At 40.7% G+C, this 15,525-nt stretch overlaps 1 protein-coding gene across 1 annotated transcript in view; it reads right to left on the bottom strand.

The window, feature by feature from the left end:
• Positions 1-1,344: 1,344 nt before the first annotated feature.
• LOC125234574 (zinc finger SWIM domain-containing protein 4-like) overlaps positions 1,345-15,525 on the bottom strand; it is an 89,022-nt gene continuing 74,841 nt past the window's right edge. The window contains 15 exon segments of the mRNA XM_048140867.1: positions 1,345-3,941; positions 4,773-4,892; positions 4,895-4,958; positions 5,860-5,982; positions 7,105-7,326; positions 8,236-8,386; positions 9,061-9,176; positions 9,849-10,027; positions 10,290-10,423; positions 11,020-11,243; positions 11,644-11,785; positions 12,861-13,011; positions 13,320-13,533; positions 14,105-14,214; positions 14,781-14,938. Coding sequence (XP_047996824.1) covers positions 3,811-3,941; positions 4,773-4,892; positions 4,895-4,958; positions 5,860-5,982; positions 7,105-7,326; positions 8,236-8,386; positions 9,061-9,176; positions 9,849-10,027; positions 10,290-10,423; positions 11,020-11,243; positions 11,644-11,785; positions 12,861-13,011; positions 13,320-13,533; positions 14,105-14,214; positions 14,781-14,938 — 2,239 coding nt within the window. The 3' untranslated portion in view covers positions 1,345-3,810.

Below are 15,525 nucleotides of genomic sequence, written 5' to 3'. Positions count from 1 at the left end.
CCGGATTTGTAAGTGGGAGCGAGAAAAGAATAACTATTTCTCGCTCCCACTTACAAATCCGGTACGCTCATCTGTTAGCGCGATTAGATTACCAGGTTCTGGTTTCTTACTAGTGAAGTATTATATTCTTTGTTTCTTACCAATTATCATTCATGTCCTTTTTAATGCATGCATGTCGATATGGTTATTATCCTGACGTCGATAAAAATTACACAATACATATCATCACTAGGCCAAGAACATAACCTAAAAACAGTTTGCAGATGGATAATTAATATGGTATTAGTTTAATATTATCAAAATTGAACGAACGAAACTCCCCAATCTCAATATGACAATGGGAAGGTGGGGAAAATCAGGAGCCGACATAGTGTAGTCACCCTACTTGATACATTTGTATGAGAAAAGTTATGTCTGAATATCTTTAAAACCAGACAACGAATATAAAATATTAGATGGTGGATATTTAGTAAAAATTTTTACTAAATGTTGAAGTACTTTCGAGTGTCTTAGGTGCTACAAATCGTAAGATATTTACATTTTTAACTTTCTCAAAACGTGTGGACTGAGTGAGCACTTACAAAAATTTATTATAAAAAAACCTGACACGTTAGTGGTTCGTTTTGTATTTTACAAATTCCCATTTCACTTTTACTAAACTATACACATATAATAGCGGTCTAAATCTTATGTTTTTCATCAAAATTCGGCTTTTCAAAAGTGTGTGGATTGAGTGAGCATAAGAAACTATTTGTAAAAAATTTAATACGTCACTAGGTGATCTAATAATCTTCGGATCGAATACAAATCAATATTTAGAGACAGTACGCTGAAAAAACATTCTCTGTATTTTTGGTCACTGCTTTGACAAGTTGACAACAGATTTTTGTCAAAATTCGAAACATATAGATTTCACCAGGAAAATTCACGAAATGAATACTCACATATACAACAGAATAAATAGTAACCACAAAAAAAGAGAATGAATAAATGAATGTGACTTGAATTACAGTACGATTAACATCAGTTAACGATCTTGCTCGCACTTATGACGATCCCGATAAGAGTCGAAGCCAAGGTAAAGGAAGGAAGGAAGGTAAAAGCCGAATCGTTAACTGATTTTAATCTCACTGTTTTTTCAGCTAAATATAGCTATAAAACTTTTTTTCAAGACCTCAAGGTTAGCGGTTCAACGTGTCATCGGTACAAAAAAGAGTATATCGTCACTACTTTTAAAAAATCTCGTATCTCACGCTGTTCATTAAAACGCAGTAGGTACAAAACTTACTACAATTTTCTTTTCATTGACAGACGAAGATACAAGTTTTTTTAAAAGTAGTTTCAATTCTTCTGGCGATATCTATATGTCATTTTGAATGTAACTTTGTTCCCTATTATATGTATAATAGGTAATGTATGCTGCATATGTCTAGGCCGATTTACATATTTGAATTTTATATGTAAAAATATCTTTTACTGTGAAAAAGTTCATTCAAGGAACCAAAGCCTATATTATACTGTTTCAAAACTTGTGCCAATCTCAGATCGAAATATTCGAACACTCAGCGCTTTAACTAAACATTACCAATAATATTATATACAATAATTATAAAACGAAACAATTAGACAGTCATGTGTGGTGTGACTCTATTTTATTTGACACATTATAATCGGGTTGGCAATTTCCATAAAATTTAAGTGTTTTTAAGACGGGCAACCCCAACCCACAACACCACAAAAAGTACAAAATTCCCCGTTTTTATCCTTACAACTATTTCCAATTCATACTAATATTTGAACACTATCCGAATGTCTATTTAAACATTAAACATCTATCTTTATAAATGCACTTCTTGTTAGATTATCTACGCTACGTTAGAGTGAAAGTTACAAGTACATAAAAACAGAGTCTAAGACGCCGAAGTAAAAAGTATAATGCGGTATTATATGTGGGCCCATTTCTCGAACGATATTAAAGTTATCATTTGTATGTTGGCATTGCGACCCATACGATTTCAGTTACTTTTGTAGACTAATATTTAGTCTTTAGACTTTACAACAATATTTGAATATCGTTCGAAAAATAGGCCCTTTTTCAATTGGCAATGAAGTAGAACTAATATTTTTATTGGCCTCCACTTTATTAACCAATTGTCATCTAGCCAAACGTAAAATGGTAGTAAAAAGCATAAAAACTAACATAAAAATCAACATGAGAGCATAAACAAAAAGGCGGCAAAAAAGTGGTTCAAATATAGATCCATAAGTAATTTTTAGTCTGGCTAGGAACAAAAATATCAAGTGTTTTGAAAATGGAACAAGGTGGTTGAAAAAATGACACCAGGGGCCCATTTCTCGAAAGATATTAGTCTAATAATATTAGGGGAACTTGCACCAACGAAAATGAAGGGTTAACCTGAGTGTTAACACACCATTTTATATGGAATTTGACAGTTGACAGCCCACTAACCCTGAGTTAAGTGGTTGGTACAAGTGGGTCTTAGTGTGTTGTCAAGGAAACGCATTAGTTTTAAGTTTGTGGAATTATATTAGTCTAATATCCTTCTAAAAATGGGATTCAGAGAGAAGAGAGTGGACGCTCATTTAAAGAGAGAACGGCATGGTTATCTCACACTTGGACTTATTTTAATATTTCTTTGGTGTTATGTCATATTTATTGATTGATTCCATTGCGGACGCTATACGACGGCGAGCTATACTATCCTAGGTCTGTGCAAACACCCTAATATATACTGATATATAAGAAATACTGTTCAGAGTATCCTTGATTCATTTACATTCGTGGACCAGAAAAATAAACCGTTCGCACAAACCGAAAAAACTATACGTACATTCCTCCGATCCCTAAACATATCTATATTTACACAAATTAAGTCTATTTACACAAAATGGAATCATTGAGATCATTACAATATTTACTTACATTAAAATGACATTTCTGAGGTCTATTATCTATGCGTTAAATAAAAAATAATACTTTACGTTAGACTGGTTTGGTACTCAGTGTTACCATGCATGAGGTATTGATGTTTACCTTACCGGTAAAAGTACAAAAGTCTATGGCCATAGACAAAGACAACAGTAAAGAGCGGCGCCATATTGCACGAATTTAACAAAAAAAAAACAAACGGATTGATTGCACTTAAAAAAACAAATGACAACAGCGTTGAAATACCGTCTCGACAACACTTTCAGATAATAATGTAACAAAAATATAACATGTAAAAAAAAAACGATGTTTTAATAGATTATGGTTGCAAAAACTCAATTAAAAGCCGTTTTATTCGCTCTGCCAAACAAAAAAAACTATTTTATAAAATCGTAAGATAAGTCGCGGCCGTTATTCATTAGAGATCCGATATCATACTTGAAGAAATACAGCAATAAAAGTCATTAAATCCCATATAAAACTGCAATAATTTCCGAAATGTTATTGACAACTGCGTTTAAAACCTACACTGGATGTTTCGAGTTTACTTGAATGCCATTTGGATTATAAACTGCACCTCACAAAATTTAAGAATCATTTTGAATTGAGTTTCCAATGTTAAGTTAAGGCATAACGCAATTGTTGATAACATTGTCTGTTAAATCATTAATTGTGCTGTGTCTAGTTTCTTTGAAGACTAAGAAAATGCAATCCAGAATAATGAAATTATGTGGAAGGTTTAGATTTTTACGAAAATCAGGTATTGTGTAAGAAAATATTACTTAAAACCGTTTTTCAATAATGAAAATCGGTGCCGTTCATACAAAAATAACTGTTTTATATAGGTATGGCATTAATGTTCAACCGAAGCGTTCTTTGACGAGGAACATTAGTTTCTTCTTGCCCTTGTACTTGAGTTTGATTTCCTGGAGCAGAGCCGCAAACTGGTGGGGGCCGTCATGCGCGAGCGCGAATGTGTCTCTAGCTTTACCTATTAAAAAAATGGGTGGTTAGTAACATAACTCACAAAATCAGCTGTGAAAAATTAAGCCGATCATTACATTGTCTTTAGTAATTTCAAGGCTATGACTGCCATGAGCATATCTTATGCTAGTATGGATAATAAGGAATTTTATATCAGTATCAATTTTACTATATGCCTAGGAAGACCGAGGAAAAGGTGGATGGATGTGTGAGAGATGATATGAAACGAAGGAAGATAATGTTGTATGGAAGAATAAAACATGTGTGCCATGACCTCAAGTGACTGTTAAAAGGGCAAGTGAGTGATGACAATGCCAACACAAGTATGATATCCTTTGCAGTTTCATATCATCGGGTGTCTTTTCAAAAGGATTTATTTCTATAAGTCAACAGAGATTATATTGTCTTCGGTTACCGCGATAGTTACTCATGAAATAAAACTATGGAAACGGATTAAATCGCGTATAATTAATTTAAAATTCATCTCGACGTTTCGAACTTTACAGCGTTCGTGGTCAATGGGTGACTGAGGAAAAATTACAATGTGCAAAAGCTACCCACATACAAGAAATATTAACGAACCGTGACCACAAACACACACTAGTAATAAATATAGTTATACAATATTCAAAAAATTACCATTATTATTAAAAAAAAAAACAATTAACTAACGAATCTACACAAAAAAAAGACAAAAACAAACTGCAAATGTCCAACACCATATCTATGTCTTCCTAGAGAAATAAACCTTGTTGACTTACTTATATATAGAGGTATAAGTCCTGAAAAGACACTTCTCATCTAATTCCTTAACTGTATACTTAGTGGGTGCACTTACCAAGGAACTCGACGAAGTCAGCATAATGGCGGGGTGAGATGTGCGCGAGCCGCGCATGCGTGGTGGAGGCGTAGGCGCGCAACGCGGCCTCGAGCAGCGGTCTCAGCGGCGTCGGCGGCCGGGCGGCGGGGGGCGCGCGCGCGAGCAGCCGGCGGCCGCCACGCAGCAGCGACGAAGGACGTCCGACTGGAATAATAATAGTACATTGTGCAACAAGGGGAGGAAGATGAATATTACTAACGAGAGTAAGTTAAATCGCGACGGCTTGCCGGAGCGATTTAAAGACTCGAGTTAATAATATTCATACTCCCCGAGTTACACACAATGTTTTTCATCACACTCGCAATGTAAAAAATATGTAAATAGATGTAAAAAAGTTAAGTACCGTACAAGAAAGTTTATTATTCCCTTTGGGAGAACGATTTTTCTATAACTCACGCTCCGCCTGGGTGAAACAGCACAATCAAAGTGCGGGTGTGATGAAAAAATATTGTTCTTATTGCACGATTCACATGAATGAGGGCCAACATGTCGAATAGTTGTCGCTTAGCCATCACACTAGTTGGATAAACTGTATCGCATCGGTGCGTCTCTATCACGCTTAGAATTAGTGCGAAAAGGACGGCTTCTCACATTTGACTGCCTGGCGAAAATCAATCAATGACAGCAATGAATGGTCTCTAGATTATAACAGTTTTAATAATATTTTCCACAAAATAGAAACATTATCGGCTAATATCAAGATATTTTTTTTTTTATCAAGATATTTCACTAACTTTTACCCGCGGCTTCGTTCGCGTTAAATTAGAAAATTGCGGGATACTCCATACAAACTCCACCCCCATTTTAGGGAAGTGGGAGGTTAGAAAGAGACAAAAAGTAGCCTATGTCACTCTCCATCCCATCCCTTCAACTATCTCCACTTAAAAAATCACGTCAATTCGTCGCTCCGTTTTGACGTGAGAGATGGACAAACAAACAGACACACACACATTCCCATTTATAATGTTAGTATGGATGGATATATTTCCCCAATTCGAGTTTCAAATGTTCAATTAAGGCCGGTAATTATTATACTTTTACTCACCAATACAGGAGCGCATTGAACGTTTTTGACAAGTAGAGGCAACATGGCTTGAAGCTCCGCGCGGCCTAGCGAATGTGCTAACGCCACGGCCCAGTGGATGTCCGCGATAGCTGGATGGGTGTCCTGTAAAGACGAAATATAACTTCATTAGTTTACTTCAACAGAAGACCGCCGCCAAATAGCACTAGACCGTTACTCATAGTGTTGTGTTCCTGCCGGTGAGTAAGGCTGCCAGAGCTCAACGAGGGTGCGGTGTGCTGATGACGGGAGGACTTACGGAACTGACTTATTCCGTCTAATGTCCTTTGAGTCGTCGGCAACTCGAACCCTCCTTGGAACGTGTGCACTCTTTTTTACTGTGTATTTAACACAGCTAAACGGAATATACAAGTTTCTAATGGGGTGGCAACGCGCATGTGACACTCTTTGAGTTGCAGGCGTCCATAGGTTACGGTGACCGCTTTCCATCAGGCGGCCCGTACGCTTGTATAAAAAAAAAACTTATACGGGAAGATTAGTCAAAATTTTGAACAAGGTGTCAGTAGTTTGTTGGGGGGAGTTATCAGTAAAAAGTCAATCGTTATTCGACTTTTACTGACTGAGCGTGCTGATTTCTCTCGGCAATGATCGCTAGCTTCAATCGCAGGATTGTTCCGGGGTGTCATATAGTGACAGTGAACAAGCTGCTTAAAAGAAGTTCCACGGCCTTAAAATTTACATAAAGTAATTGCTGAAAGTCCTCTAGAATGAGTGACAAAAGAGTTCTAAGATCTAAGAGAAAGATTTACCTGAAAAGAAGTATTTAGGTACCTGATTACAATGAAGGTGAAGATTCCTCATAGCCAACGTCGCTAGCCTCATCGCTCTCGCCGGTTGACCTCTCTGCTCCATATATCTGGCTACAGCGAAGAGTTGACTTCGACGCTAATGCGCCCCACACCGAAGCGCCGTTCTAAACTTTATAGATTGAGAGTGCTAAATATGAGAAGAGAATAAAGCTTTTTTCTAACCTGGTTATAATGAAGGTGAAGGTTCTTCATAGCCAATTGACCAATTGATAATCTTCTAGCCTTTGACAATTGACTCGCCGGTTGACCTCTCTGCTCCATATATCTGGCCACAGCGAAGAGTTGACTCGACGCTAGAGCCCCTCGCACCGCGGCACAGTTCTGAACACTATTGGACCTTTATATACTGAAAGCTGCTATGATCACAAGTGCTGGTCTAAGAGCAAAGTTTATTTACCTGATTATAATGAAGGTGAAGATTCCTCATAGCCAACGTCGCTAGCCTCATCGCCCTCGCCGGTTGGCCTCTCTGCTCCATATATCTGGCTACAGCGAAGAGTTGACTCGACGCTAGAGCCCCTCGCGCCGCAGCGCCGCCGACAGCCGCGCAGGCCGCCTCGAAGGCGCCTGCGGAGCCCTCGCACACGGATAGGGCGCTGAGGGCACAGCCTGGTGGGTCCTGGAGAGTCGAAGAGGGCATTTAAATAAACTTTCAACGAGAGTAACATCAATTAAGGGCCAGTTGCATCATCCACATTTGACAGACACATAATCATCACAGCAGATGTCTATGGAACCCATACAATAAAATTTAACGAACGCTTTAACGGTGACAGTCCCTAAGAAAAAGAAGTATAAGTTGGTTATGGTCCTTTTTTTATTATTATAAATGTTGGCCACAGACTAGCCAAAGGCAAAGACGTTATGGTCCTTGCGCAAGGTTGCCGGATTGAGCTCGGAAATATAGCCGCCGGCAAGGCAGTGCCTTATGTGCGGATTCGTGCCGATGGTAATGGGGACGGTGGAATATTTCAATCTTTGGTCATTCAGGCGATTATTGTGTATTTGAACTGTGATCACAATGAGTGCATTTCTGTCAAATTACACCAATTTGACAGAACTGGCTTTCTTCGAAAGCGGTTGACCCCCACACTATTACACTGTTTGTTTGTTATCTCCCGACATCTTCTCCATCTTGCATCTCTTTTCGGGTTACAACAGGCGCTATATCTCAAAATGGGGTAACAACTTTCATAGCTCCATCAACAAATAGAACGCATATACCCAGTGGCAGAGCTTTTGCTTATGCAATAGGAGGCAAACGAGCAGACAGATCGCTTGATAATAAGCCATTACTGTCACCTATGGACACCCGAAACGCCAGAAGTGTTGGAGGTGCGTTGGCAGCCTTTAAAATGGGCGTACGCTCTTGAAGGTTTGAAGGTCGCATCGGTCTGGAAAGACCAAAGGCGCAGTTATGCCGCAGTTAATTCCACATTTCTGTGCGGGGCAGGAAACTTCGTATAGTTTATCCTATGAAAGCAGCCATTGAGGTACCAACACGTATGTCGCTATGCAAACTACCCACCTTAGCAGCACACTGCAGGGCTAGCGTCCTCGCGCATGCGCTCAGCTTCTCTTGCTGCTCAAAGCTGAGTCCTAATCGCAGCGCCGTGGCGTGGGACATGGCGGCCGCAGCGACTGGGCCCGTCGCTTCGGTTGGCGTGAACAGCTCGTACCTGTTAATAAAAACCATCATTATATAAAATTAAATTTTGAAAAAAATTTTTGAAAAAAAAAAAACTTCTGACATAATGGACCGGTTTCTATCAACCATGGCTAAGTCCGTGTTCACATTATCCGATCCGATATCGGATGTCGGAAGGATTTCAATAGAAAAAATACAAGATGGCGCATGTAAAGTATAGGATACCGGTCTGACATCCGACATCGGATCGGATAATGTCAAAACGCAATAAGAACACTCCCAACTAAAACACCGTTCAAAGAAAAATATATAAATCTAAATCGGTTCACCCGTTCAGGAGCAATAATGCCATAGCCAGACAGACAGACACGTCAAACTTATAGCACCCCGTAGTTTTTGCGTCGGGGGTTTATAGCGGTCATTATGAAATAAGTCATATCTTGCCATAAAAATTACAATTTTTTTTTATAACGAATGGCGGCAAACATGCATACTCAACAACTCTGATATTAGAATAGAATAGAATAGAAAGCATAATTAACACATTCATTACCTGACTAACACATCTTCAGAAACCGGTCGTAATTTATAACCGCCCGCTTGTATGCCGAGAACTCGCCAAGCGGGTTCATCGGCATCTGAGCAAAGTTCACGAGTGCCCACTAGGCGAGTTCGTCGGTTACAAAAGTGTTAAAGGATACGTACCAGTTCTGCATGATAGAGAGCAACGCGTCGAGACCCAGCTCCGTCGCACAGGTGACTAGCCAGCGGACCATCTCTCGCCTCCGCCAGTTAACTGACGACAGCGTCATGCGTAGCACCTGCAATATCAAATATTTATATTACACTATGTATATAAAAAAAAACTGTATAAAAAATATCATATCAGCACGTAGATATGCGGGAAACTGCTCAGCATGTCGTTACTTTCATTGGCGCAGTCGGTAGGATTTAAAGATTTGTTGTACAACTGCGACCATGATGCAAACATACGCGCACTATGGCGAAATTAGAAATAAGTTTTAATATTCCTGATGACAACATATTAAAATAACCCACGTGATTTGGTCAGTTTCATTGCTACCCATCAAAGTTTGGTAGTCAAAAAAGACGGTGATGTTACTTAGGATTTTTGTGAAGTATGCGGAAAAGAAAAGTTAGACTACGATAAAGACTGTGCTAGATTTGAAAATCTGCGTTGTTGAAACACACATCGCGTTGTGCGCTCTAACACAGTATAATAAAGAGTACTATCGTACAGTATGGCCAATCCCGCTCCCCGCTGAAAGTGCCATCCACCCCCTCTCGGTTACCTCACAGTTACCGCCTGTCAAAAACGCGAACAGTCGACCTGTCATATCTCAATCATACAAGCTTGGTACGCGTTCACCTACACGAGCTTAGAATGTGTGCTAGGAACGCGCCTCTTTCATATATATTTGATCGCCAGTGTCCGAGGTGTGGCTCTAGTGTTGTATAGTGTAGTGCTGTACCTGTAATCCTAGCTCGAAGGCGGCGTGCAGCAAGTCTCTGTGGTGGTGCGGCGCGTCGGGCGGCGCGGCATGTCGCAACGCGTCCTGTGCTAGACGGAACAGCTGCGCTGCTGAGCGGACGTGGCGTTGGGCTGCTGCTAATGCTGGACGAAGGCGGCCTGGATTGCCTCGTGCTGCACCTGTTGATGTAAATGTTGGTATAGTGTTACAGAAAAAAAACCATCCAATTCTATTTATAAAGTTTCATCAGAACGCTTAGAAGAAACTCATTATCATGACTCAAGGATAACATTTAAATTCAAAGCAATTTATTTAACATTATTATTTATGTACATTAGTATATTTGTCCTTCCTTCTCTCTTCAGAACATTTCAATCTCCAATTTAAATTGATTGAAGTCGGCGTGCTCGTCAAAAAATCGGCGTGTCCGTCAAAACATACCTAATAGCGCGCTAGCTAGAGCCGCTTGTTGCTGCTCAGCGTGCTGTAACGTGTGCCACGCGCCGGCGCCGCCGCCCGCCGCGCCGGTCCCGCCGGCGCTGTCTAACGCGTACGCCTCTTCCACCATTGGTAACCTGGGAATAAACGAACAAACATCGATAATTATAGAGCTTATACAAAACTTAGTTGCTACATTTTACACTTTACAATTTTTATGAGTAATGCAAAATTTCTCCATGACTCCGGAGACATTTTAGTAACGCCGAAGACACTGAAAACTTTCTGTCTAAAAGTTGATTCGCGAAAGAATGCGCTTGTGCTGAGCGGGAATAAACACTCCTAGACGGTCGGTATAATGTAACAAGACACTAATTAACCTCATAGCCATTAGTCCCACACAATACGCCAGGCCTGGTTCTGCTGGCAACAAAGCCAAGAACAAAAACCGCGCAAATGTATGTGTTGGGGCAGATCGTGGATTAACTCGCGCGCCAAGACAGGGGAATGGTAAAACGCCATCGGAATTTTAATGTAACGTAACAAGTACTTACCTCATAGCACGCAGTCCAACCCTATATGCAAGCTCTGGTTCTGCTGGCAAAAGCACCAAAAACAAAAACCGAGCGAACGTATGTGCCGGCGCTGATCGTGGATGAACTCGCGCGCCGAGACAGGAAGACGGTCTGCCGTTGAACAATGAATTTACAAGATTATTGTAACAAGTACTAACCTCATAGCACGCAGTCCAACCCTATACGCAAGCTCTGGTTCAGCTGGCAACAACGCTAAAAACAAAAACCGAGCGAACGTATGTGCTGGCGCCGATCGTGGATGAACTCGCGCGCCGAGACAGGAAGATGGTCCGCCGTCAAGCAACGCCGTCGCGACGCGCGCGCCGACCGCCGCCGCCGCTTCGCCTTCCACGCGTTGCAGTTGGGCTATTAACCGCTCCTCCTGGGAATGAGAGGGTTAACTTTAAATAATCGGTCAGTTATGTTGGTTCGGGATTTTGAATATCATACAAAGTGACTTTAAAGATGCAAGCTTTTGACATCCATTTCTCCATTAACCAAAGTAGGTAGGTACCTACTGAATATTAAAATGTCAAAATTATTTTTGACTTTTCGCCAAAGCAGAGTATGGAAACTATGACTATTGTGGCCTTTTGGAGTGGAATGGATGTGCAAGCAATTAACAGTAAAAAAAAAAATTTTGGACATTTCAGAAATAACACAGCACAGAAAGGAAAAATTTTAGCAGCTTCCTAAGCTATTCCAAGTTTTAATTTCACAATTATTAAACCTAAGCACATCTTCTGTTGGCATACGTAACATATTATAGAATAATGGTTTACCTGCTTGCAATACCGCTCTTGCGCGTACAGGCCACTTGGCAACATTCGCTGTAAACCCAGCCCAAGAAGAGCTGCTTCTAAAGCCAGTGCCAAATAAGTTTCTTCAGGGTTCTTACTGCCTGCTACTGGCACGTGCTGGTATCTATGAAATAAAGACAGAGTAGTTAGAGAACAATGTCTGAACGTCACTGAAATTTTCACCTAGATAATAGACGAAACATAATAACTATGCACAATAAAATTATTGACATCACAAACGAATTAATATAATGTAAAAAAATTCTATAGGACACTGATAAATTTAAAATAGGTACATATTCCGACGACAACAACGTACAAAGCGCAATCTGCGATTTTTTCTTGTAGCAGATAGCACCTTGTCCGTTGGTGGGTAAGGTGCAATTTTCTGAAAAAAAAAATTGGAGATTGTACCCTATACGTTGTTGTCGTCGATTCATCAAATCCATGATTGTAAATATTTATAGAATAGATGCATGTTATAATGTAAGTAATTATTGTAAAATTTGCACGCCACAAGTCGGCAGAATTGTGTTGGATCTAATAATTTTATATACATGACATCTGTAACAGCTGTACCATGATTATCACGAATAAATGATTGATTGATTGATTGATTGATTATATCAAATAAAGAATACATACATACATACATGGAAACGTAACAACAGGAGGCTCAAATGATAATGTCAATTCGGGTAAGACATAGTTGAAACCAAAATCGAATTGAGATGATTCAAAGGAATCTACCATGACAGCCAGTGACCACTTTGAAGATATTGATATATTGATAGTTCGACACGACATCGGACTTTGTTGTACCCTACACTAACTTACACAAGAACACACAGCATAAAGGAGTGTACAAGTTTCTAATGGGTTAGCAACGCGCATGTGACACCCTTGAGTTACAGGCGTCCATAGGTTACGGTGACCGCTTTCCATCAGGCTGACCGTATGCTTGTTTGCCAACGACGTAGTATAAAAAAAAATTCATTCTCTCCATTTTGATAGCTCTCGGCGAAGAACACCTTATAGTCCTTCTAACTAACGTAACCTATTTATCACCCCACCGCTGTGTGTCGTGTAGTGGGTAGGGTGTACATCCTTTTGACCTTGTTTCTAGGGCCTTTTAGGCAATAGTTAGCATAGCCTGGGGAAACTGGAATGTGACATGAATATAGATATAGGACACTCACCTTGGCGGTAAACCAGTATTAGGTTCCTCGTCCAAATACGTGTGAAGGCGAGGTGATGCGCGCTGATCATCGGGCGCAAGACATGCGTCTGCGAGGCACTCGTACACGCACCAGATCGCTTCTAGCGTCCAGCCCGTCCAACATAGGCTGTCTGGAAGGGAAATAGTACTTTAATATTGTGCTTTAAGCTGATTTTTATCAAGATGATATGAGATCAGGTTAACACATTCACTATCAGACAAAAATGGCGCACTACGTAAGAAATGGGTCGTAATTTATTACCGCCAACTGAGCAAAGTTCGGCACCCGGCACCAGGCGGATATTTGGTTGCGAAAGTGTTATAAACGAAGGCTTTGACTGAAGACATAAGAAGAACGATAGGTACTTGTAGATTCAAGAAAATTGCACGGGTCCAGGAGAACCAGACTGGAATTTGAGAAGTGTCTGATCTTCTTTACCTCTTCCTATACACCGATGTGAATGCGAGAGAGCACAGGTCGGCCCACCAGTTAGACAGGCTCCTGGGTCCATATGGGCACAGACTTGGGACAGTTTGACCCGCTCCCCGCAGGTGCCGGGGCAGGAGTCCGGGCCGGGGCAGGCGGGGGTGGCGCCGCCGCTGGAGGAGGCCTCGCCCGCGCCGACTTCTTGCCACCGCTGTTGAGCGACCTCCTGTGAACGCGGATTTGTAACTTATTATCAGAGATTGCACAGATTTGCGACATTCATAGTGACTAGTTTACCTAATTTTGGTGACATTTACTATGAGTTGACGAACCAAAATGCGCTTTTTAGTAAAGGTATTTATGATTCTGAAATACGGTAAATACATCTGGAAGTATTTCAGACGAAAACGACATTATTACTCGTGAAACATAAGAATACTTCTGGGGTGAAAAGGTAAATGTGGCTTTATTCCGGCAGGTTCGCCATGTGATGTAGATTAAACCAAACGACTGCTTGCTATGATGTTGGATCGGTTGCAAAAACGTATATTACAGTTGAAACTTGATGCTGTGGGAAATTTCAGGGATTGGCTTACCGTTAGAGCGTTTTCACATTAACCGATATCGGATGTAGGAAGGAAGTCAAAGGCAATATTAGTCCTACATCGAGAATATTTAATGCCAAAACGCGCTTAATTATGGTTGCTGAATGTAATGATTGATCAATTTGTCATAAAATGGGTGTGTCTATGTTTCCAGCCATAACAATAAACTAAGAAGCAATGAACTTTACTGACCTGTCGATGCCGCATGGCCCTCGCAGCACTGACAGCCAACCGCAGAGCCGCCGGCGCTCGCCCGTGTGCCCGAAGCGCTTCTATTCGAGCTCCTACTACGGGTAAGTGTTCTGTGGACAAACAAATCGTTTTATTTTAAATTACGTATGTGTCAAATTTTACGCAAATAGTTCCCGAAGTTATGTCTGTATGTAAATCTTAATTATTTTGTCACAATTTTACTTAATCTAATTTGAGAGATTCCACAGTTATGAGGCCGTTATTTTGTGCAATAAAGCTCTGCATTCCGCAGGGTTGTCTGCAGTCCCAATATTAGGCACCTGTGTTAATCCTGGCAGGTCTTCTGACACTATCTACCCAGCGAGTTGGTGGGTCTACTCTACTACCCCGTCCTGCATCCGCCATGCCAACCATAAAGCGTTTTTCAAGGGTGTCAAGAAAAGCGATTGTCACGAAAGCCACACCTCGGACACTGGCGATCAAATATTGCATCGTGTAGGTGAACGCGTACTAATATGAAATACTGTACGATAGTACTCTTTATTATACTATGCTAAAGCCTCGGTCCGCCTGTCTGTCTAGATGACAAATCGCCAGTAATGTGTAAGGACGCATGATGTCGTCAGACTTCAGATGACATGTCGCATACCAAACACGTAAAGAAATGTTTTCTCACCATGCCACAGAGGCTGTCCAAGGTCATTGAACTTGGGGTAAGGTTGCTTGGTGTTGGATCCCCCCGGCTTGCCTTTCTCGCAGTCGGCGTACTCGTCGCTTCCGAGGATGTTCTTTAGATGCTCGTTCTCCCAGGATATGTCTACTGCGTCCAGCGCTCTGTGGAAAGATAATCGTTTATAAGCTACTTTCCTCCTAGTCAAATCAGCTTCCTTTTAAGAACTCTCAAAACGATTTTGAACGACTTGCTATATGGAATTAATATGAAATCGATTTGGGTGACGTCACGGTCAACTGATTTACTTTATATATTTCTATTTGATTTAGAAAACTCCAATTTATGAGTTAAAAATAACTTTTGTCCCTCTTTTTCTTATAATTATGTGATGCTTTATTATTTAATATTTTATTTTAAGTACAGTCAAGTTGCCTATTGGTCACACAATTAAGAAAGGATTTTAAAATTGAATTTGTGTTCATGGTTTTTCCTTTTCCTATGACTTCAATACACTATTATGTACTTTTATCCTGTAGTTGCGCTCTCTCGGAAGGGTTTCCACGGAAGACCAGCGTCGAGAACCTTACGTGGTATCTTGACATTAAGCTGAGTGGAGACCCTTTCAGTGACAGCTCAGCCACGACATTGGTCTAAGCGCGGCAGCGGTGAGCGGCGGCCATACATTGGAACGAGACACAGCGATGGGACTTTTCATTCGCACGTATGGCTGCCGCTCACCGCTGTCGCG

The sequence above is a fragment of the Leguminivora glycinivorella genome, chromosome 16, assembly GCF_023078275.1.
Source record: "Leguminivora glycinivorella isolate SPB_JAAS2020 chromosome 16, LegGlyc_1.1, whole genome shotgun sequence".
NCBI lineage: Eukaryota > Metazoa > Arthropoda > Insecta > Lepidoptera > Tortricidae > Leguminivora > Leguminivora glycinivorella.
Note: the sequence above shows the minus strand (reverse complement) of the source record. Positions and strands in the feature narration are given on the sequence as shown.